At 37.6% G+C, this 23403-nt stretch overlaps 1 protein-coding gene across 5 annotated transcripts in view; it reads left to right on the plus strand.

Annotated features, from left to right (window-relative positions):
- Window positions 1–23403, plus strand: part of Cep112 (centrosomal protein 112) — a 466461-nt gene that overhangs the window by 348535 nt on the left and 94523 nt on the right. For all 5 annotated transcript variants that reach the window (XM_071603145.1, XM_071603146.1, XM_027946274.2 and 2 more), the window contains one exon: window positions 18667–18729. In XM_071603145.1, the coding sequence (XP_071459246.1) occupies window positions 18667–18729 (63 nt within the window). The remainder of the gene's footprint in view (window positions 1–18666; window positions 18730–23403) is intronic.

Raw genomic sequence — 23403 nt, forward strand, 5'->3', positions numbered from 1 at the left:
ATGATCAAGTCCTCATGAGTATTCAGCAATAGAGGAATGGTTCAGTGAGCCATGAGAGAGTCTGTCAGTATCTCAACTAAAAAGTGAAAGCTGAATTCTTTGCTCTCATAATAAAGGGCAGCTGTGTTGGTGGTCAGCACAGCCTCTCTGAGCAGTGTAGGTTTGAGGGTGAAGTGGGAATCAGGATGAGGGGACTTTCAAAGCTGTAGCTTGGTGGCAGCAGGAGTGTGTGAGAGTAAGGTGGAGGGTTGGCTCTCAGGTGTTGTTGGAGCGAATCCGCCTCTGAAGGCTGACTTTAGAAATAGAAGGCTGACAACACTTGGTTGGTTGTAAAGATGTATTCACCAAAGTGAGTTGCTGTTGATTAACTGATCAGGTTTCCCAGTTGTGATGACTCCTTGCAACTGTGGCTGCAGTATGGTCAGTCTTTTCCTAAATTTGTGGGAACATTTTTTTTTTAATTCTCAACCAACATGATGAAATACTAAAGCTTTTAAAATTTAGGTGTTGGGATATTTTTAATTACATGGAAAAACATGACATACTGCAAAGTGGGGAAGACCGACAGTGCTCTTGCCGTCCTGCCGTCTCCTGTCTCATTCCTCCTTTATCTGCGGGCACAGGCAGCACTGGTTTGAAGGAGCACATGAGCTGGCTGCCATGTTTGCTAGTGAGCAGCATCTCTGTGTATCACTCCTGCATGGCTCTTCCTCCCTCTGCTTCCTTGTGTGCTGGGGATGAGGCCAGAGCATGTGTAAGATAGGGCCAGTCATGTCCCCTCTCCCCTTGGGCCTAAGCGAGTTGCAGTTGCTTCAGGTTCCTAGTCCCTGTGGTTGGCCAGGGGATGGTCACCTGTTAATTTGAACTTGGGAGGAGAAGGGGTCTGTATCTCAGAGGGCTCAAAGACTTAGCCCTCTGTTCCCACCTACTCACCACCTCAAAGGTATTAGGCTCAAATGCAGCCTATGATAGAGTGGTTTTGTCTCTCTGTCACCTTTCATTCATGTCTCTTTCATGAAGAAGGGGCATGATGGCAAGCAGGGACCTGAGCCAGATAATCCCGGAATCGCACTGTAACTCTTTATAATGATATACCTATTACAAATCTCAGGCCTTCAACTCAGATGTAAAAATCTTACTGTCATCTCAGCTTGTGTTTTGAGTCACCTGGGCCATGTAGCAGAAACATGATACTTGTCCTTAGTCACCTCAGACCATGGTCACTCCCCCACAATATCAGGTAAACGCTGGCTCCTCTGTCATGCCGGGGGTGGTGAATGAGGTGGGGCCTCTGATCCCAGGTGCCATCTACTCCACCAGGAGCCTACAGGAAAATGTGATGTTCCCTACTGATCTTTGACTGCCAATTTAATACATCTCTATCATCCCTTATCTCTTTGCAAGTCCTTGTCTTTGGTACATCCTTGCTGTTCTTGGGGAACTGGGCACAGCAGTGTTGCCAGCCTGCTGAGACCCATATACCACAAAGCCCATTTCTTCCTATGGCTCTGACATAGACGTCACTGTGGCTCTTGTCTCCTCCTGGCACAAGCACATGGGCCAGTTAGCTCTCAGTAGCCCCTGCCTACATGGGGTTTCCAGTCTTCCCTGTATCCCAGAGGGAAGAGAGAAATAGAGCCCTCTCTCAAGAAAAGATCCCCAGATAAACATTTCTCTTTCACCTCAGCCTCTGCCCCATTTTCCCAGCCTGGGGACTCTTTTCTAGTCTGAGGGTGGAGAGGAAATGGGGGAAGCCAAGAAGGTTCTTCCCTAGGTGAAAACTAACTCTGAAAGACTTTTTGGGCCATGAATCCAGTTGATCCAGGTTATAACTAAAAGCCCAAACTGACTCCTCTGTTTGCTCTGTAGTTCTACTGTTATAAAGTGGTTATAAGTAGGAAGCCAGGTGAGGAGCCTGAGTAGAGAGATCCCCAGATTGAAGACTTCAGAAATGTCTAGGAGCATGCAAAAGATACTGCATAACCATTGCTAAAATGTTGACCTTATTACACTGGGTGAAGGTTACAGGAGGCTTCAAATGGTTCTTTTTATTTCTTGGTTTTCTACAATAAACAATTTCTTTACTTTTTTAAAAAACAACTTTATTGAGTCTTAGTTTACATACTAAAAACTTGTTTTAAATGTATAGGTCAGTGATCTTTAATAGACTTTAAAAAAATTGTACAACCATCACCACAATCTGTATTTACTTTTATAATCAGAAAAAAATGCACTGAAAGGGTCTTTGGTGAGTTGAATAGAGGGGACAGAATCAAATTTCAAGCCATTAAGTAAAGAACAGTGGTCACCAAGGAGCTCAGTAACTATTTCTTGAACTAATAAGTAGATGAAAACGGAGGCAGAGGGCAGAGATGACCTTTTCAAGCCATGTCCCTATGAAGAAGGCGGCAAAGCACCGGGGCTCAGAAGCACTGTGCTTTCTCAAGCTTCTGCACCTGTCCATTCTCACTTATTCCATCTTCAATTTTTGTTTTCCGTCAATTGAAAATTTGTTTCACACTGTAACTCCCCTGGCTCTCAGTTTCAGGGTAATAGTGCTTACCTCAGAGTTTTTGAGCGAGTTAGATAGATCTGCTGATATTTATAAAGTATTTAAATATGTTCATTAAAGAGAAAAACAAATTAGTTGTTGTTTAGTTGTTGCCCTCGTCGTCATCAGCAGCATCATTATTATCCTTTAATATTCACCTCCTCACAGAAGCCTTCTCTGATGTGAGGTATCTCGTATTTCTTCCCTAATAACACCCTGTGCATATCTCTTTCATGACACTTATTATGCAGCATTTTATTTATATACTTAATCTGTCTCCTCCCAAAATGTATCAAATTTTTTACTCTGTAAACATACAGTGCCTATTACAGAGGAAAAATTGAATTAAATGTTTGTGAAACTCTCACAGTTCACAGGGGTATGTCAGGATTTCACAAAGGGTCGTGGGGTGTGTGTGTGTGTGTGTGTGTGTGTGTGTGTATAGGGTGTAGGAGAAAACTGGTCTTTTATAATTACATGGAAATGAGTCAATGTAGAAGAAAATATGGGGATATGAAAGGAGAGGTGACTAGGCATAATTAATGATTTTGAAGGTTTTGATTGCCGCAGTCTGGCTGGGCACAATCAGGAGCCACTTGTCAAAAGAAACTAACTTTATTTTTAGAACCACACATGCCAAACAAAACAGCCTCTCAGGAAAAACCCTCAGAGCCTCAACTGCCACCACCGGCTTTTCACAAGCCTCTCACTCCCCCCCAAGCTTCTCTCCACCTCCCACAATCCTCCTGCTCTTGAGGCCGATTGGCTGGGTCACATGGGCGGAGCCAAAAAAGTCCCCCAATGAGCAGCTCCGTGGTCTGAAAGGGCAGGGAAACAGTCCAATGAGCATCACCGCAGAGGAGCCAATCAGCTAGATGTTGCTGGGGCCGAGGAGCCAATCAGCTAGATGTTGCTGGGGCCGCTGTGAGCCAATCATCAGCCGGCAGCTGGAAGTTTGCTGGGGCCCCTTCAGCTGTGGCTCTCAACATCTCCCCCTCTCTGTTTAAACAACAAGCATGTGGCTTAGGGACCGTGTCTGTTAGGCAGTCCAGTTCAACATATGGTCCTTACCCGTCATCGGATGAACTGACCTCTAGGCGTCAGCCTCCTGTCTTAGGTTGGTACCACTGCAATTGGATCATACCCGTCACTGACTACCAGTCCAGCATACAGCTATACTTGTGGATAGGCCTTTGCACCAGTGGGGGGGTGAGGTTCTTTGCCTCACCTCTGTTGGCCCCCAAATTTTAGACCATCACTAGTAGAGGAGATGCAAAATGCCATGACATTAAGCCAATTGAGGGCTCCTTTGAAAAATTGTACCACCGGTGACATCATCAGCAAAAATACCCCAACACTACCACAAGTCGCTGCACCAACAGATAGTTCACAATGCATACAGGTGAGCTCACAATGTGTTCAGGCAAGTTCTGCAAGCAGTTCAGTGATGGCTATTGTAGAAGCTGTAGATTGGTTTTATCTTTGACTTCACCAGCACTGGGATGAAGATAGGAATTCTGGCAATAATGGCTAAAGAAAAAATTATGTAACATTACAGAAGGCACTAAAAGAAAACAATTTTCTTAACAATTTACATTATCTTTAAGAGAATTATTAAATATAATGAAAAGGAAAGGTGAAAGTAAACAAACAGATCTGTTAACCTTCTTTTTTGTTTACATATTAAAACAATCCTCAACAGTTGTTTACCCAATTTAAATTAAACCATATAAATCACGTGTAAAAAAAAAATATTTGGATCCATTTTATCATGAGCGCTCATCATATATGATATATGGACATACATACATTCAAACATATAACACAAAACACAAGTGTGCACACATAATATAATACATACAACACATAACATTATAGTAAAGGCCTTATAACTTTTTACAGGTGAAATCTCCATTGCAATGTTTAAAAACTCTATAGTCAAAAAATAGAACTGATCAGCAAAACATTAACCTAGGTCTGTATGAGCTCAAAAAACAAAATAGAACTTCATGATATGGCAAAGGGCAATAATAAAATAGATATTGAAAAAAGCATCCTGGTTCTGTTGCAGATGGTCTTTTATAATTACATGGAAATGAGTCAATGTAGAAGAAAATATGGGGATATGAAAGGAGAGGTGACTAGGCATAATTAATGATTTTGAAGGTTTTGATGGTGTTAAGAGACATAGAATCATGTTCTGTTGGAGCAGTATCGCTCCTATAATTGGTTATCATGATGTAATTTCTGCCTACTCTGTTTTCTGCAAGAGCTAATGTTAAGTTTGTTTTATTTCTTTTTTAGGTGTTTGATACAAATGATTAGTGAAACTACTTGGGCCTGACTCTTGTATGTCTGTGTGTGTGTGTGTGTGTGTGTGTGTGTGTGTATACAGCAGTTTGTATCATTTCAGAGATTGGTCTAAATTATCAAAAATTCATAAATATAATGTTCATAATGTTTGTTAACCCTATTAATATCTGTAGAATGTGATAGTGGTCTCTCCTTTCTCATTTCTGATATTGGTATTTTTTGCCTCTCTTTTCTGATCAGTGTTTCTAGAATTTGTCAACTTTATTGTGTTGAATAAGCTTTTGGTTTCATTTTCCCCCCCTTTTATTTTTCTGTTTTCTTTTTCATTCATTTCTACCTGTATATTTCTTTGCTTATTCCATATTTGCCGTTTTTTTCCAACTTTCCTCATGTACAGGTTTATACTACTATTTTAGAACTTCTTCCTTTGCTAATAAATGAATTCAAAGCTAAAAATTTCCTGTAAGTACTGACCGAGCTGCATTCCACAAATATATGCTCCCATATTCATTTATTTCAAAATATTTTCTAATTTCCTTTCTAAAATTTTCTTTAACTTATAAATTGTTTATATGTACATTTTTCACTTTTCAAATATTTGGGAAATATCAGGTATATTTCTGTTATGATTTCATATTTACCTCATTATAGAGAGTGTACTATATAAAATTGATCCTTTTAAAAATTAATTAAAATTCATTTAATGGCTCAAAATATGGTCTATTTGATTAATGGTCAGGCTGGTTGTTTTTCAAATCATTTTATTTATTTTTTTAATTATCTATTCCTTTTAGATATACATGACAGGAGAGTATATTTTGACATTATACATATATGGAGTATAACTTCCCATTCTTGAGGTTGTACATGATGTGGAGTTATACTAGTCATGTATTCATATATGAACATAGGAAAGTTATGTCCAGTCATTCTACTCTTTCCTAATCCCATCCCCCACTTTCTTTCCTTTATTCCTATTTGTCTAATCTGATGAATTTCTATTCTTCCATTCCCACCTTTTGGGGAGGATTGGCCTATTTCACTTAGCAGGATAGTCTCCAATTCCATCCATTTATCAGCAAATGCCATAATTTCATTCTTCTTTATAGCTGAGTAATATTCCATTATGTATATACACCACATATTCTTTATCCATTTATCTGCCAAAGGCCACCTAAGTTGGTTCCATAGCTTACTTATTGTGAATTAAGCTGCTATGAATATTGATATGGCCTCGTCCCTGTGGTATGTTGATTTTAAGTCCTTTGGTTATATGTGGAAGAGTGGGATAACTGGGTCAAATGATTGTTCCATTCCAAGCTAAGTAATTTCCATACTGCTTTCCAGAGTGATTACACTAATATGCAGTCCCACCAGCAATGTACATGATTACCTTTACCCACATCCTTGCCAACATTTGTTGTTACTTATATTCTTGATCATTGCCATTCTAGCTGGAGTGAGATAGAATCTCAGTGTAGTTTTAATTTGCATTTCTCTAATTGCTAGAGATGTTTCATATATTTGTTGGCCATTCGTACTTCTTCTTCTGTGAAGTGCCTGTTCAATTCTTTGTCCACTTATTGATTTGGTTATTGGTTGGTTGGTTGGTTGGTGTTAAGTTTTTTTGAGTTCTTTATATATCCTGGAAGTTATTTCTTTATCTGAGGTGCAGGTGGCAAAGATTTTCTCTCATATTATAGGCTCTCTCTTCATGTTCTTGATAGTTTCCTTTGCTATGAAGAAACTTCTTAGTTTGATACCATCCCATTTTTGTAAATCATCTGTATTCTTGCTGATGTTTGATCTACTTGTTCTACCAATTCCAGAAAAAGGAGTATTGAATTCTCTTCAGTTACAGTTTGTGAACTTGCCTATTTTTCTTTCAATTCTGTCAGTTTTTGCTTCATTAATTTTGAAGTTTTTGAAATTAGGCACATACATATTTAGGATCATTCTATTGTTTTATGAATTAAAATTTAAATTTTAACTCATACCTCTTTATTGTTTTTTTTTTTTTAGTTCTTTATGTAGGCTTTACAATCTTAATTTCAGCCTGCCTTTACCTTCAGATTATGTGAAATGTAAGTTCCTTAATAAGTACTTCCATTTCCCCATTCTACAAGTATTTTAAGCACCACAGTAAATTTTTATTATTATTTCTTTTAACATTCAACTTGTATTTTAAAGAACTGTTAAAATGAGAATAAAATTATGTTATATTTACACACATATTTTCCATGTTCAGTGTTATTTATTCTTTTGGGCCCATCCAGGTTTCTGTTTGTTATCTATCCATCTGCCAGAACAATTTCTTTCAGTGTTTTTTATATTCACATCTACTGATGACATATTCTCTCCAATTTTTCTGTTTCTTCTTTTCAGTTTGGAAAGATATTTTCACTGGATATGCAATTTTAGATTAACAGTTTTTTAAGACCTTAAGTATTAATTTTCTTGTTTTCTGACTTACATAGTTTAAATGAGAAATTTTTAGTCTTCTCCTTTTAGTGTATCTGTTTTCTGTGGCTGATTCTAAGATATTATTTTTATTTCTGTTTTTTACGATTTTATTATGATGTATCTTGATATGGTTTTCTATATTTACCTTGTATTTTGTTCACTGATCTTTTGGTTTGTGGTTTTAGATGTTTTTTTCAGTTTGGAAAATTTTTAGTCATAATATCTTTGAATATTTTTGAACCTTCTTTCTTCTTCTGGGTTATAATTACATATATATTACAGAATGTGACATTGTCTCAGAGATAGACTCTCCTTTACATTTACCCTTTAATTTCTGGAAATTATCTGGATATTTCTGTTTTCTGATCAGGCATATAAGGTGGTTGGAAGTTTCCATTCATCCAAAAATAAGTGAAAAGCTTAAAAAACTGAAAATCAACAGCTTTTCTTAAACGTTTCAGAAAAGTGGGCTCCTAGGGAAAACTGTTGCCTTAAAATTTAGAGACAAGACACAGAGAACCCAAACTTACCTGAGCAGAAACCTTTGCAGGAATGGGTTCCTGGTAGAAAAACCAGAACTCCACTAGGTGGAGGTTTACCTTGGACAAGTCTGGGAGATAAAACTTGAGTGAGTTTGACCCAGATGCTCAAAATGAATATAGAAGAAAAATCCAACTGTGCTCATAGCAGAAGAGAGGGGGAAAGTGACCATTCTGAAATATACCAGTTTCTGTTACCCTTTAAAAGGAAACTCAAGAGAAAGTACCAGAGGCTGAACCTTAGGAAGGGAAATAACCAATACCAGCCCACTCTAGACTTCCATTCAGGGAAGGAAAAATAGCAACTGCAGCTCCCTCCAGCCTTCCTATATCTGACCTAAGGGAGGGGAAAGCTGAAATGCACTGGTGAACTTCAAGGTCAGGGGTACAGACTCACTTACAGATTGATCTAATCGCGGACTGCAGAACACTTGCTCCCTGCCCCCATCTTACCACTATATTATAGAGGCCTTTTTACTGTAATTCCTTATACCCAGTATAAGGAATTATACTGGGTATAAGGAATTACAGTAAAAATGTAATCCCAGCACCTTGGGGAAGGGTAAGGCAGAAGGATCAAAAGTTCAAAGCCAGCCTCAGCAAAAGTGAGGTGTTGAGTAACTCAGTGAGACCTGTCTCTAAATAAAATACAGAATACTGCTGAGGATGTAGTTCAGTGGTTGAGTGCCCCTGAATACCAAAAAGAAGAACAACAAGAACAAGAAGAAGGAGGAAGAGGAGAGGAGGAGGAGGAGGAGGAGGAGGAGGAGGAGCAGCCTCCATAAAACACATCTACAATTTTTAAAAGATTATGAATCATACAGTGTCTGATCTCAGATCACAATAGAATTAAACTATAATCCAATCTATAACAGAAAGATAGCTGGAAAATCCCACTCTAATACATGAGTCAAAGAAGAAATCTCAAGATGAATTTTAAAATATTGTGAACTAAATTAAAGCACAACTTATCAAAATTTGTGGGATATACAGAAAGCAGCAATTTGAGAAAAATTTATACTATTGAATGCACATGTTAGAAAAAATATCTAAAATCAGTAAATTTTTACTTTATCAAACTAGCACAAGAAAATAAATAATAAAAATTAGAGCAGATAACAACGAAATTGAAAACAGGAAATTATTAGAAGATATGAATAACCTCAAAAGCTGGTTCTTTGAAAAGATCAATAAATTTCATAAGCTTTCACCATGATAAGAAAAAAAGAGTACAAAAATTACTAGTATTAGTAATGAAAGACAGGACATCACTATGAATACCAGGGACATTTAAAGGATAATAAAGAAATAGTAATTTTATGCCCAAAGATTTGAAATGGACAAGTTTCTTGGAAAACATCTAATGTCAAACTTATACAGGAAGAAACAATCAGTATAGACCTGCATCTATAAAAAAAATTAACTCAATAATTAATGACCTTTACCTTCCAAACCAGAAAGTACTAGAGTGACATGGATTTAATGGTGAATTCTCCCAAACATGTGAGGAAAACATTATACTAATCCTCTACAGTATCTTGGAAAAAATAGAAGCAGAAAGACTACTTCCTAATTCATTCAATGAGGCCAATATTACCCTGATACCAAAATTAGACACAGAAAACTAAAGAGTAGTATCCCTCATGAACACCAATACAAAAATCTTTAACAAAAAATTAGCAAATTGAACCCAGTGATGTACAAAAACAATTAAACGCCATGGTCAAGTGAGATATATTCCAGGTATGCTGGGCTGGTCAACATTTGAAAATCAATTAATACATCATATCAGCAGACTAAAGAAGAAAATCATGTGATCATATCAATAGATGCAGAAAGGTAATTAATTGACAAAATCCAATATCCATGTGTGAAAAAATAAATCACAGCAACTAGGAATAGAGAGGTGCTTCCTAAGCATGATAAAGAACATCTACAAAAATATTAGACCTATCCCTTTACTTAAGAGTGAAAAACAAGAAAATTCCCTCCTAAGATAGGGAACAAGGCTTGGATGTTTCCTCTCACTACTCTGTTTTAACATTATACTGGATGTCTTAGCTAATGCAATAAGACAGGAAAAGGAAATAAGAGGTTAACAGATTGTGAAGGAAGAAATAGAACTTTCTTTGTTTGCAGATGACATGATTTTCTAAATCAAAAGAATCAACAGACTCCTGGAACTATAATAAGCAAATTATAGCAAGTTTGCAGGATGCAAAGTTAATATACAAATTGATTACCTTCCTGTATATCAACAATGAACAAAGTATAATTTGAAATTTAAAACATAATACTATTGAAATACTATTTACATTAGTATTTCCCAAAATTAAATGTGTGTAAATTTAACAAAATGTGTACTGAATTTATATGAAAAAACCTACAAAACTCCAATGAAAACTAAATCAAGGAACTAAACAAATCAAAGATCTAAATGAGAGTTCACCCCTTTGTTTCCCTTCTTCTCTTTGTGTTGTGCTCCTATGTTTCCTGTTGCCTATATTCTAAAGTTTTTCCAAAATTCTGTCAAGTGTCCTAGCTATTTACTATGGCAAATAAAAATGTATTCCCAGTTATTCCATCAAGGCCAAAGTGAAAGTCATAAATTTTGTTTCTTCTTCACAAGTTTACAACTTTATTTTGAAGTAAAACATAGATACTTTCAAGCTCAAATTTTCTGTATATTTGTCTAATTAAATTAAATATAAGTATTTGTTATGAATTCTCTGGATATTTTTGTCAGTAGGATGATGCAGCTTTTCTAGACTGGCCATAGTGTATTCATAGTGTTTCTTGGGTGCATACCAAGATTTTCAGTAGAAAATATTGCATAATAATCTGAGCTTAATGCCATGTTTCAGACTCTTGAGAAGCATTCTTGTTTTCCTTCATCCTAAAAACAAATATTTTATTCAGAAACTTATGCTATTATATTTTAAAGAGATTTACCTTCCAAGGTCTGGTCTTACCTTAAATATAAATATTTCAGAGTAGAATCTTAGTATTTTTTTCTCCAAATCATATTCCTGGAAAGGAAGGTGACTGCCTGAACTTTTTACCATTAATAGTAGGAACCTGGAACACAAGGAATGGAGGACTTCTTTTGAATTATGCATAATGTTAAGTACCCTGCAGGAAAAGGGTAGCACAATAAGATAATTACCAATCATAAACACCTTTGTGAAAACTGTTTTGTTTTTCTCCTTTCTAGTTGTGTTTTCAAACTCAGGATTTTGAATTACATAGGAGAAGCTGATCAGCACATTGGACTTTTTAATAAAGATAATGACCTAAGGAATAGGCCCTAGAAAGTAGAGAACTGAGTGCTTGTTGGAGGGGGACAGCGTGGCCAATCTTAAATGTAAGCAGTGAGAGAGACCCAGAGCTGAACACAACCATGACTATAAGTACTACTAAAAAAAAAAAAACTGACTCACTTCAAAATTTTGATTTTTCTTCTCTATTTTACCTCTGATCAGGCCATACTACAGGTATTTATATGAAAATTTTGTTTCTACTTAGAAATGGTAGCTATAAGAGTAAAACTTGGTTTAAAATAACTAAACCTGACTTATTTTTATGTATAGAGGTGAAATGTGTAATCAGTAGTATTCTGAGAGTAAAAGAATTTAAAAATGCTTTGGGGATAGTTTGCCTGATAAATAAGTTGTGAATTTAAATTGTCCTAAACAAGCATTATTTAAGAGTGATTCAGAAATATAGGCAGCTGTGATTTAGGTTCAAAAATACTAAAAACCTGGAAGATTAATAAATCAATTTCATTTCTTCAATTACTCGCCTTAGTCTCCAAAGTATTTATGCTGCTTCATTTAGCTTACCGCACCTTCTAGAGGTATTTACAAATTACAAACTAGTCTTACTTTGAATTTAAAGTGAGATATTGAATTCAACATTAGTAATTTCCAGTGGGCCCTAATGCTTCCTAGAATCCTGAGACTTACACTGTATTCCCCAGGTCCTCCCTTTCCTGCCTACATGACTGATTTGTGTCTTTCCTCAGTCCTCACATCTCCCAACAGCTTTTTCTTCCGTCCTCATACCCAGTTGGTGAATCTTTCCTCCTCCTTCATGGAGAAAGTAGAAGCAATCAGAATCTCTCACCACTTGTACCAGGGATCCTTTGCCTGTACTCCTAACAAGGACTATCTCCTGTCCTGCTGCTCAAAATCCCACCCTATATTAGTCTGCTCAGGCTACCATAACAACATACCACAGACATGGTGGCTTAAAAAATAGGAATTTATTTTCTCACAGTTCTGGAGGCCAAAAATCCAAGATCAAGACAGTATCAGGGTTGCCTTCCAGTGAGGCTTTAATTGCTCACTTATAGACTACAGTGTTCTCTGTGTCCTTCCATGGCCTTTTTTCTATGTGTGTCTTTGTATCTATGTGCACTTGCATACACATACGCACCAGGAGAGGGAGAAGGTGAAAAAGATCTGGTATCTCTTCCCCTCTTAAAATAACAGCAATGCTATTGGATTAGGCTCCACCCTATGACCTCATTTAACCTTAATTACCCCTCTAAAGCACCTTTCTCCAAATATAGTCACATTGAGGATTATGGCTTCTATATGATGAATTTGTGGTGGACCCAGTTCACTCCATAACATATTGCATAAAGGATATCTCTCTAATAAATCTCTGACATTGTCTCTTTTCCCTCTCTATTGCTAGATGGTTTCCATCAGCCTGCAGGTAGGCTATTAGTTCTCTTTCCTTAACAAAACAAAACAAACCATCCCCTACTTACCTACTTGCCCTGCAGCTTCTACCCATTTCTTTCCTTTTCTTCCCTAATAAAATTCGGAACAGATGGTCTGTGTTCTGCCCCACTGTCTCTCTTCTCTTTCTTCAGCACTCTGTAATCCAGCTTTCATCTCTCCAACTACACCAAAATTACTTTCATCCATATCACCAGTGACCACCATGTTGCCAAATCGATGTGATCATTTCTCAGTTCTCATTTTACATGACCTCTCTGTCACATTTGACCGTTGACCAGTCCTTGAAACATTTTCTTCACTTGGCTTCAGGATTTAGTTTCTTATCTCTCCAGCTGTTCTGTCTGCTTTCCTCCCCCTTCTCTCAACATCTTAACATTTGCAGGACCAAGACTTAGTATACTTGAGCCTCTTGTTTTGTGTCACTCAATGTCTTGAGATCTCACCTAGTAGCATGGTATCATACACTATGTATACACTGGTGACTTCTGAGTTTATACTTCTAACCCACCTTTCTCCCATAAACTCAAGATTTGAATACCCAAATATTCATCTCAACAGTGGTTACCTGATTAATATCTCCAAGTTTAATATGCCCAAACTAATCACTTAGCTTCCTCCCCAAACCTATTCCACCCATAGTTTTTCCAATGTCAAGTAATGATAATCTCATTTTTCTAGCTGCTTAGCACAAAAATCTTGAAGTTATCCTTGAATCATTTCTTTCTGTCATACAACATATCCATTGGTGCTACTTTTAAATTTTTCTCAGATTCTCACCACCAACTGTTACTATCCTAGATTGTTTTCCAGTAGCCTCCCAACTGGTTTCTTTACTCAGTTCTTTCACCCAACAAAGGCTAGATTGATCTTTTCAGTACATAAGTCAAATTATAAATTTCTTCTATACTAAAAACCCTTTAGAGACTTCCTATTTTACTCCTGTTAAAAACCAAGTTCCTTGAAATCACACACAGTCCCACGTGGAACCTGACCCCTGTTCTCGCTCAGAACACATCTTATTCAAGGGAGACATTTCTCACTGATCCACCACAGTGTTGTCTGCACTACACCCCAACACAGGGCCTTCTCCCAGCTCTTCCTTCTGCCTGAAATGTTTTCCCTGGAGTTGACCATGGCTTCCTCTCCTGCAGGTTTTATCACTCTCTCAAGAAGACCTTCTAAAACATGCCTATTTTTAAATTAGAATATTTTTCATCACTTCCCATCTCCTCCTCCTGCTTCATCTCTATGGCCCTGAGACCATCCGAATATTACTTTTGAAATTGGTTTACTCTCTCGGATAGATGTTCCACAAAGGTTGAGAGGCATTCTCTGCTGTTTGTCCAATGCTGTTATTCCAGAGTGGGTGAGTGAACTGCAAATATAGTTGTCAAGCAGCTTGTCTGGATTTGTGAGCTTCCAGGGCTGAAGCATAGCTTTCCTGCGCCAGCCAACAACTCTGACTCCAACTTTTTTGGGGAAAAGGAACTTACTCTTTATGACATGATAATTAATTTTTAGATTTTCTAGTGGATAAATATTTTTAAAGCACTTGGAACAGTGTCTGGCCCATAGTAAGAACTCTGTGTTTATTTTAAAAGCAATAAATACTTCATCAAGCATTTTGTGATAAATAACATTGACAGAATGTGAACCAAGACCAGTAATCCTCAAGAGGTTCAGAGGAGTCCTAATTCTATTATGAAGAGTGGCTTTATTTTTTTATTGTTTTGCCATTTTGAGAATTGAACCTGGAGCCTTGTGCATGTGAGATAAGTGCTGTACAACTGAGGTCCATTCCTAGCCTGAGAGGGGAGTCTGACTTACAGAGCAATTGAGTCTGACAGCTTACTAGAAAAATATCAGTAGTCACATGCCCTCTTTACTCTAGAAAAAAGCAAACTACCCAGTGTGCTCAATGGGATTATAGATACAGATATTTATGAAATAAACTCTAAAGAATTACATTTGATGGTGCTGGGAAAACAGGTTATCTATATGTAGAAGAATGAAACTAGACTCTTCTCTCTCATCCTGCACAAAAATCAACTCAAAATGGATCAGAGATCTAGGATTAGATAAGAAGTTATCCAACTCCTAGAAGAAAATGCAGGATCAACACTTCAGCATATAGGCATAGGCAATGACTTTATCAGTGGGACCCCTAAAGCTCAGGAAATAATTCCAAGAGTTAATAAATGAGACAGCTTCAAATTAAAATGCTCCCGCACAGTAAAGGAAACAATTAAGTGAAGAGAACCTACAGAATGGGAGAAAATCTTTGCTTGTTACTCTTCTGACAGAGGATTAATATCTAGAATATATGAAGTACTCAAAAAACTCTACACCAAAATAAATAAATAAATAAAATAAACCAATTAATAAATGGGAAAGTAAATTAAACAGGTACTTCTCAAAAGAAGAAATGGCCAATAAATATATGAAAAAATGTTCAAGATCGTTAGCAATTAAGGAAATCAAAACTACATGAGATCTCATCTCAATCCAGTCAGAATGACAGTCATCAAGAATACAAATAATAATAAATGCTAGAGAGGATGTGGAGAAAAAGGAAACTTTTACACTGTTGGTGAAATTGTAAATTAGTACAACTGTTAAAGATATCAGTATGGAGGTTCCTCAAAAGACTAACCACCATATAACCAAGCTGTACCTCTCCTTGGTATTTACCCTAAAGAATTAAAGTCATCACACTATAGTGACGTGTGCATACCCATGTTTATAGCAGCACAGTTCACAGTAGCCAAATCGTGGAACCAGCCAAGGTGTCCATCAAGGTATGAATGGATTTTTTTTAAACATGGTATATATACACAATAGAGTTTTATTCAGCCATAAAGAAAAATGAAATTGTGTCATTTGCAAGAAAATTGATGGAACTAGAGACCATTATGTTAAGCAACATAAGCCAAACTCAAAAGGCCAAAGGTTGCATGTTTTCTCCTGTATGTAGAAGCTAGAGAGGAAAAAGGAAAAGAAAGAGGTGGGATGGAGATCTCATGAAAATCAAAGGGAGCACAGTAGAGGAGGGGAACCAGAGGCTGGGAAGGAGGGAGGAAGGGCTGGGCAGTGATATTAGTCAATTATATTGTTATATTGTGCACAAGTTCAGGTATGTCACAACAAATCCCATTACTGGATTAAACTGTAACGTACCAATAAAAAATGTGAAAAGAAAAACAAAGAATTGCAATTGAGCTTAACCATGAAACATATGGTTATAAAAAAATTACCTCAGAGGTGTGAGCTCAGGGATAGAAAAGGAAAGGGGCTGCATGGTGTCTAGCCATTCACTAGGTGAATATTCATGCACCCAGCACTTTTCAGGGGATAGGGCTGCCTTCTAGGATCTCACCACCTAGTGGAAGAGAGATACGTTAACCAGCAGTTCCCAGTTCAGCCCTAGTGCTGATAGAGATGCACCTGGAGTAGGTTGCTTTCTCATCTCATTGTGATATCCAAATAAAAAATCATTTGCTACCAGTAAAATGTAGTGGACAGAACTCACCCATTTCTATCCACACCTTGAAAAAGGCACATTAAGATGCAAGAAATAAAATTGAGAGTCATGAACAGTGGCATTTTTTGTTTTATTTTGCAAGGATTGAAGCCAGAAGTGTTCTACCACTGGGCTATGTCCCCAGCCCTTTTTATTAAGACAGGGTCTCAATAAGTTGCCCAGCTGGCCTCTAATTTATGACCCTCCTGCCTCAGCATCCTGAGTTGCTGAGATTACAGGAGTGCACCACTGCACCCAGCTATGAACAGAGATTTTTAACTTTGGCTGAACATTAGAACTAGCTGCCAGGAGTTTTAAAATTATGATGCCTATACTGTTCCCCAGATAAATCAGAACCTCAAGATGGGACCACGCATCAGTACTTTAATGCTCTAATTTTTATAAAGAGAACAGGAGGGAAGACAACAGTATTCTTAAGATATCAACATCATTTTAGCACTTGAGTTGGGTCTGGATCCAAAATGGACTTAGCAGAACTAAGCAAACCAAAATAAAAATAAAAAAATCCTGGAAGAAAGGAGGCTTGGAGGACATCTGTTAGAAGAACAGAGTCTGTCCTGCTTGGGAAGGCTTGGGACTCTGGGAATCTGAGAATCTGGGCATATAGTAAAGGAAACACCAGAGGGTAGGCTCAAAGGCTGTGTGAGGAACAGCCAGGTGACACAGCCTATCCCATTCTACCCTGAACCTGCCCCAGGCTTGCTCCCTGGAGAGAGAGAGTGAGAGAGAGGACTGGGTACAGTTGAGAGCAAGAACGAAGACAGGCCTATGAGAGAGTGGCAATCCCCAGCATCTTAGGTGTCTTCCACAAACGATGGTGCCAGACAGGCCACCAGGCAGTACATGAGAGCGTGCAGCACTGGGCAAACTGGCCCAAGAAGAAAGTCCAGGCCCCTTTTAACACCCTATGGGGATGTCCATCCATCCGCAAGCTACACATCTTGAGTTTCTATAGTCAGCTTTAGAGGACCTCACTTTAAACAAGAAAGAACAGCAAAGTGATCACCAGATATTTAAGGTCAGTAAAATGAAAGCCAAAAATCCAAACAGGCTGGCAAAAGTAAATAAATAAAGGGAACTTAGGGAAAAAATGACACACTTTAGTGAGCAGAAAAACAATTCCTAAGTTTATATGGATGGATAGATGACCACATTTAGATAAATTGATGGATAGATACAGACCTAGATATAAAATTAATAACCTCAGAAGAAAGTGGGAATATACTTTTGCTGGGTGCTCTGGCCGATGGAGCATCTGTGCTCTGCCACCCCACTGTGTGGGGGTGACTAAGTCCTGGTTCTGTCACTCTTTGGCTCTGTGGTTCTGGGCAAATTACTAAACTGTTCTCTGCCTCAGTTTCCTCTATTGTAAAAGGAGATTCATGCCCTTCTCAAGTGCTAAAATGATGTTAATTTCTTAACAGTACTGTTGTCTCCCCTCCTGTTCTCTTTGTAAAGATTGTAGCATAAAAATACTAACGCTAGGATTCCATAATGCTGTTCAGAGAACAAGAAAGAATCCTTAGAAATTATTAATGTGATGGCATAATTTTTGAAAAGTCCAGCAGAAAGTTCTAAAGTAAAAATTGAGGAAACTCTGAAAGAAATGAAAAAAAAATTTAAAGAAATGATAATAAAAACAATAAGAAAAAGATGATAAACCCGAGAGAGATAAGAATCAGAGAGAGGGTGAGGATGGGGTGTGGCAGACAGGAGAAGAAGAAATCATGAGAGTGATGACCCAAACCATTCCCCTAAATGACTGACAGAGGAGGGCCCCATCTAGGGCATGCCACCACGTTCTTTGTGAACACTGGAGTAAAGATCCCAAACATGTCCAGAGACTGGAAAGCACATCACACCCGAGGATTAGAATTTGAGTGGCAGAGGGGTAATCTAGTTCTAAGTAATGTGGACTTCTTCTGGAAAGACCACCCTACTGCTAGAATGCCCTACTTCTAGAACATAAAATTGCTTCATTTAGATGTATTTGTGGCTCAAAAAAAAAAATAGCTCTTGTGTGTTAGGCAATATGGGGGCTCAACTCTTTGCTGAGTGAATCTAAAATTCTCATATTTGCCCCTATCCAGGAGCATCTATTTCTTTTATTTTTAAACTAAAGAGTATTGTATTTACCACCTTCTTTTCCTCCTCCTCCAATTCTGCCTCAATTTTCTCTTCCAATTCCCTCTCCTCTGTTTCCTTTTTCTTCCCTTCCTTTACCTTCTGAGCCTTCATACTTTTGGGGTGTCTATTTCTGCCTCTTCTCTTTCTATCCGCAGAAGTCTGTGTTTGTCTAATAATTGGCAGGAGAGATCTTTTTTTTTTTTTTTTCTTTCTAAGTGATGAATAGTTGGCGTCAGATCAAAGACAAGCCCTGTGGTTTTCTGGCTGCCCCAGAAGGGCGGTGCAGCTGGCGGGCGTCCCAGCTGCCTGGTGATAGGCATGTGGAAGAGATACCAAGCTCACAGGTCACTGTGTATGTGTTCGTGTACGTGTGTTTTTCAGGCCAACAGCAGGCTGAAGCAGATTGAGAAGGAATATACTCAGAAGCTTGCCAAATCTTCCCAGGTAAGCAACAGTAAAAGAACCAAAACAAAAACCAAAAATGAAACCAATACATCAAAGCCTTTGTACTTCAGAGTTAAATTTAATTATTTTCAGTTTCTCGTGGATTAGTATCATATATTTGATGGGTATATAAATAAATAAAATATGTTTTTAATATTTCAAGAAAAATGAGGCACATTGACCCATTTGAACCTGAACACTCACACACTCAGATGTTGTAAAACCAGCCTGAACACCTGAACAAGCCCAGGCTAAAGCACATTTCACAAGGGTAAAAGACACCTACATTTGTGATGTAAGCAGTTTGATACCATCTGTGCTTTTTTGCAGTATTACATTTTGCTTCCACTAAAGACTACTTTACAACATCAGTCAAAATGATAAAGAATTCTAGGTTAAATCAGCAAGCAGTGCAACTGTTGATTCCTTTTGGAAAAAAGAAATCATAAGTCCCTAAATCCACATCTTGCTGTTTATTATGAACTATAGTAGTTTGGATATAAGAAAGACCTATAATTGAATACTCATCTCTACTTGAAATATGATGCTCAGAGTACCTTTCTGTCTTAAGTTGTTACAATGTTGTCCAGTGGCATTGTTTAGGCAATCCAAGCCTTCCCTAGTTATAAGGGTGATTCTAGAACAAATAGGTACTATTTAATCTTCATTTTGCAGATGGATAAATTAAGCCATTTAGTTTTGTAAGCTTCATATCTAATGATTTTTAAATTAGCTTGTCTTATATATTACAAGCATACAATGATATGCTTGTAGTAAACTGAAATTTATATTCCATGTTATGAGTTACCACATAACAGTAGAAACAACACAATAGCAAAACAATAATGGTATCAAACTGCTTGTGAGAACTAAGTCTGTTGACTCATTCAGCCTCATTCACAGGAGCTATGGGGTTAAGAACTATATCATTGGCCCCATTTTTCCAGTTGAGAAAACTGAGACTCAGAGAGATGTGATCACACAAGTTAGCAAGTGACTAAGCCAGGATCTGACTCCAAAGTGGAAATTCCAAACCTCAACACTACCAGCCTGGCCCAACCCTTTACATTTTTAATATGGCAAACTTTAGTGATAGTTATCAGGAAGTGTCTTCAGTTCTATAATTATTTCTAAAATGTGCATGTTATATAATTCTCATCCCATTAGGAAACCAAAAGTCTTTGTCTAAATGAAGAGTCAGATATGTTTACATAAGAGTTGATGGTGGTGTCTTGTTTCCAGCATTCCAGCCCTTTTTTGAGGAGGAAACATAAAGTTTCCTTTTTAACCCCTGAAAGAGATTCTTATAATCAAAAGAAATCTTATTATTCCAAAAATTAAAGTTTAAACTAAAACATGACAAATCCCTACTGGCATACACCTACATCCTGCTTATTTTGGTTTATGTTAAATGGGGGAAACAGACTGAGAGTGAGATATAAGATAGCTAATAAAAATGCCTAAGTAATGAGAGTATAAACAGGAGTACTTAAGTTTATCTAAAGGAATGTCTGAAGCAGCCCGATTAGGTGACATTAAAGCAAATTAAATTTAAGTTAGTGTTGTGGAAGAAAGCCTCCGCTTTGGAGTCCACAGGCCTGGATTTGAATACCAGTCCTACCACTTGTGTGACCCTGAGCCAGCTCACCTGCCTTCTTTGGAATTTGGTTCCTCATTTGTTGGATGAGGAGGCAGTGCTGACCTCACAGAACAATTCCAACCACCGAGTAAAACAATGCCAGAACGTGTGCAGTGTGGGGCCTCCTTCAAGCCAAAGCACCACAGAGCTGGGAGCAATTTTAGTGGAAGTACCAAAACTGCAGTTGAGAAAGGACACAGGGAGGGAAGAATTTTTAAAAGAGCTGTAAAAGGGAGAAATTATTTCTCAGATACTGTGTTTTAGAGTGTTCAAGGATTGATAAAATCTCCCTGCAAAATTTGGAGGCTCATAGGGTCACTGTTTTCTCAATAAAGACATGAAAGAACAGGAAAAGGATGTGGAAAACCCAACCAGGAACAATTGTCATGCTATAGTCCTTGTTTCACAAATGAAAGGACAATGCAACACCAAAACAGAAAAGAAACATGGAAAGGACACAGCAACAGAAGACAGCCCTCCCTCCTCATAAGAGGGAAAGCCTCACTTGGATAATATTTTGTTTGCCCACTGCTGAATACATATTAATATTTATACTAATGTAGGCGTATCTGCAGGTATTTATATCCATGAAGTAGCACTAGAGGAACATTGGTCTATATGCCAGTCAGTGCCAAAAAACAGATATTTTTAAATGAATTATAGAAAACAAAACCATGATTGGCTTTTTCCACTTTCAAGTGGTGGCTTACTGGAATCTCTAATACATATCTCATCAAGTTGATAGGAATGCCAGAAGCAAAGTTGCTTAACTCCGTTTATCAGAGTTTTTAAAAGCTCTCTTTTTAAAAAGGTAGTAAAATGAATGCATTAGTGATGGATGCATTGGCACCGAGGAGAGCAACAGGTTAAATTTGGAAAATATTTTAAATATCTTTCCTCCTTTAAAGGAAGCTACTTTATCTTTAAGATTTTATCAAGCCTTAGGACCTAACTCACCAGCACACGGAACCCTGAGCACACCTGCAGACTTGGGCTTCTCCAAGGTCCTCAGCATTCGCCATGTCCCCAGTGCTTGCATCATCTCTGGGCAGCTAACAGACACCATTTCCCTCAGAATCACATATTTGGAGTTTTAATCTCAACATTATATATCAGCCTTGCTTTTTCAGTCTTAATGCAATTTCCTTGCTCTGCAGTCACCTAGCAGCCTTTTTTCAAAGAAATATAGTGCTGTTTTGCAAGAAGATGCCTCCTTGAGAACCACAGCTGGGACACCAGCCAGCTCACCAGTGCTGAGGGACGGCTCCCTGCTGCCCCATGCTCGCTTCACCATCCCATACACGTTACCCACTGGCTCCTGACTGCATGTCACTCTCCAGGGGCCAGCCCAGACCGCAGAGGGTAGTGCGGAACTCCAGTGTGCTGACCTTCCTAGTCAGCAGTAGAGCTCATCATGTCTGTGGTGGTTTTTTGCTGTTGATGTTTTATTTTTGTTTTGTCTTGTGGAGTTGAACCCAAGGGTGCTCTTTACTGAGCTATACTCTCAGCCTTTTTTTTTTTTTTAATAGAGTTCCACTAAGTTGCCCAGGCTGGCCTCAAACATGGGATCTTTCTAGATTATATTATAGTTTTAGAAAAATCTCAAACTACAATATGAAAAACATTAGAATAAGTTAAAGGTGAAATTTAACCTCTGTGGAATTCTGTTATATTTTGTTTTATTTGTTTGTTTGTTTACTGTGAATCTGGGGGTTAAACCCAAGGCCTTGTGCATGCTAGGCAAGCATTCTACCAACTGAGCTACATCCCCAGCCTGAAATTCTGTTATTTTTAAGATCTTCAATAATATCCCTAACATTTACACAAGATTTTCATTGCTTGACAATTATTAAACTACCATTGCTTTTAAGGGTTAGGTTGCTTACAGCATTGGCCCCAAATAGCTCTTTTATTTGCCAACATATTTTTAATATCTATATGAGAATGTTCTATGCCAGTTCTTTCTCTGAAGCTAATACAGGGTAAACATTTAGTTAACTGGTGGCATTTCACTTTATGGCTTTTAATTATGATTTAAGCACAACTGGAGAGTTTTGATTATATTTGTATATATTACCTTTTATTTTTCTCAGAAAATTTTACATTATTTTTCCATTAAAAGTCTATCCCAATATAATTTTCCAGGTGATAATTTTTCTTATTTACCATTATTACAGTTACACTACTTAAATATTTATTAAGTACTAGTTATATGCACTGGGCTAAGCTGAAAATGGTACATTTTCTTATACTCTGCAGCTACAACTAATAGACCTAAGGACCCATGCTTTGTTCCATATGTAAAGCATGCATGTTAATCTGAATGTTATGATTATTTATCAATATGAAAGTAATTATGTAACTCCTGTTTTTAAATATCACCCTATTTCAGCAGCCTCTCTATACCCATCATATCTGTCAGTCTGTCGGCCAATTTGTCTAACCAAGGTGTTTCACCTGAAATGGTCTGACATTCTCCTCCTTATGTCACCTTGATAATTTTTAAAAAGAGCTTTCCAAATGTAGTTTTATTATTCCTCCTGTAGGAATCTCATTATTCACCCAAAGAATGAAAAGGTTTTGTTTTCCCCAAGCGTGCCCCCTCAGAACATCCTGGACTTGAAGCTGCTCCCAAGTCTCCCTTTGATGTGGTCTTATCTTAAGTTTTCTGAAAATAAGGGGTCCCTGTTTTGTACCCTTGTGGTCATTTGAAGTAGTCCAAAATATTTTTATCTTCAGTCTCTGGTCAGTTATTACTAATCTCAATCCTAGAATTTTTTAAAACATAAAATTGCCTTGTACTTTAAAAAATAGATCACATGACTGTGGTTGTGGATACGTGACTCTATACACGTAATAACATTATATAAAACTAAACACACATTACAGAATCTAACCCTTCATTTCTATAAGGTTGTGGTTTATTCAACTTGAAACATTGAAATATTAAGTTGTTTTTACTCTTTGACCCCATGCTCTTATAAAAATATCAGTCTTAAATTTCATGTTAGGCCAAGGAAATCCAGCTCTTTCTG

Source organism: Marmota flaviventris, chromosome 17 (assembly GCF_047511675.1).
Source record: "Marmota flaviventris isolate mMarFla1 chromosome 17, mMarFla1.hap1, whole genome shotgun sequence".
In the NCBI taxonomy this organism is placed as follows: domain Eukaryota; kingdom Metazoa; phylum Chordata; class Mammalia; order Rodentia; family Sciuridae; genus Marmota; species Marmota flaviventris.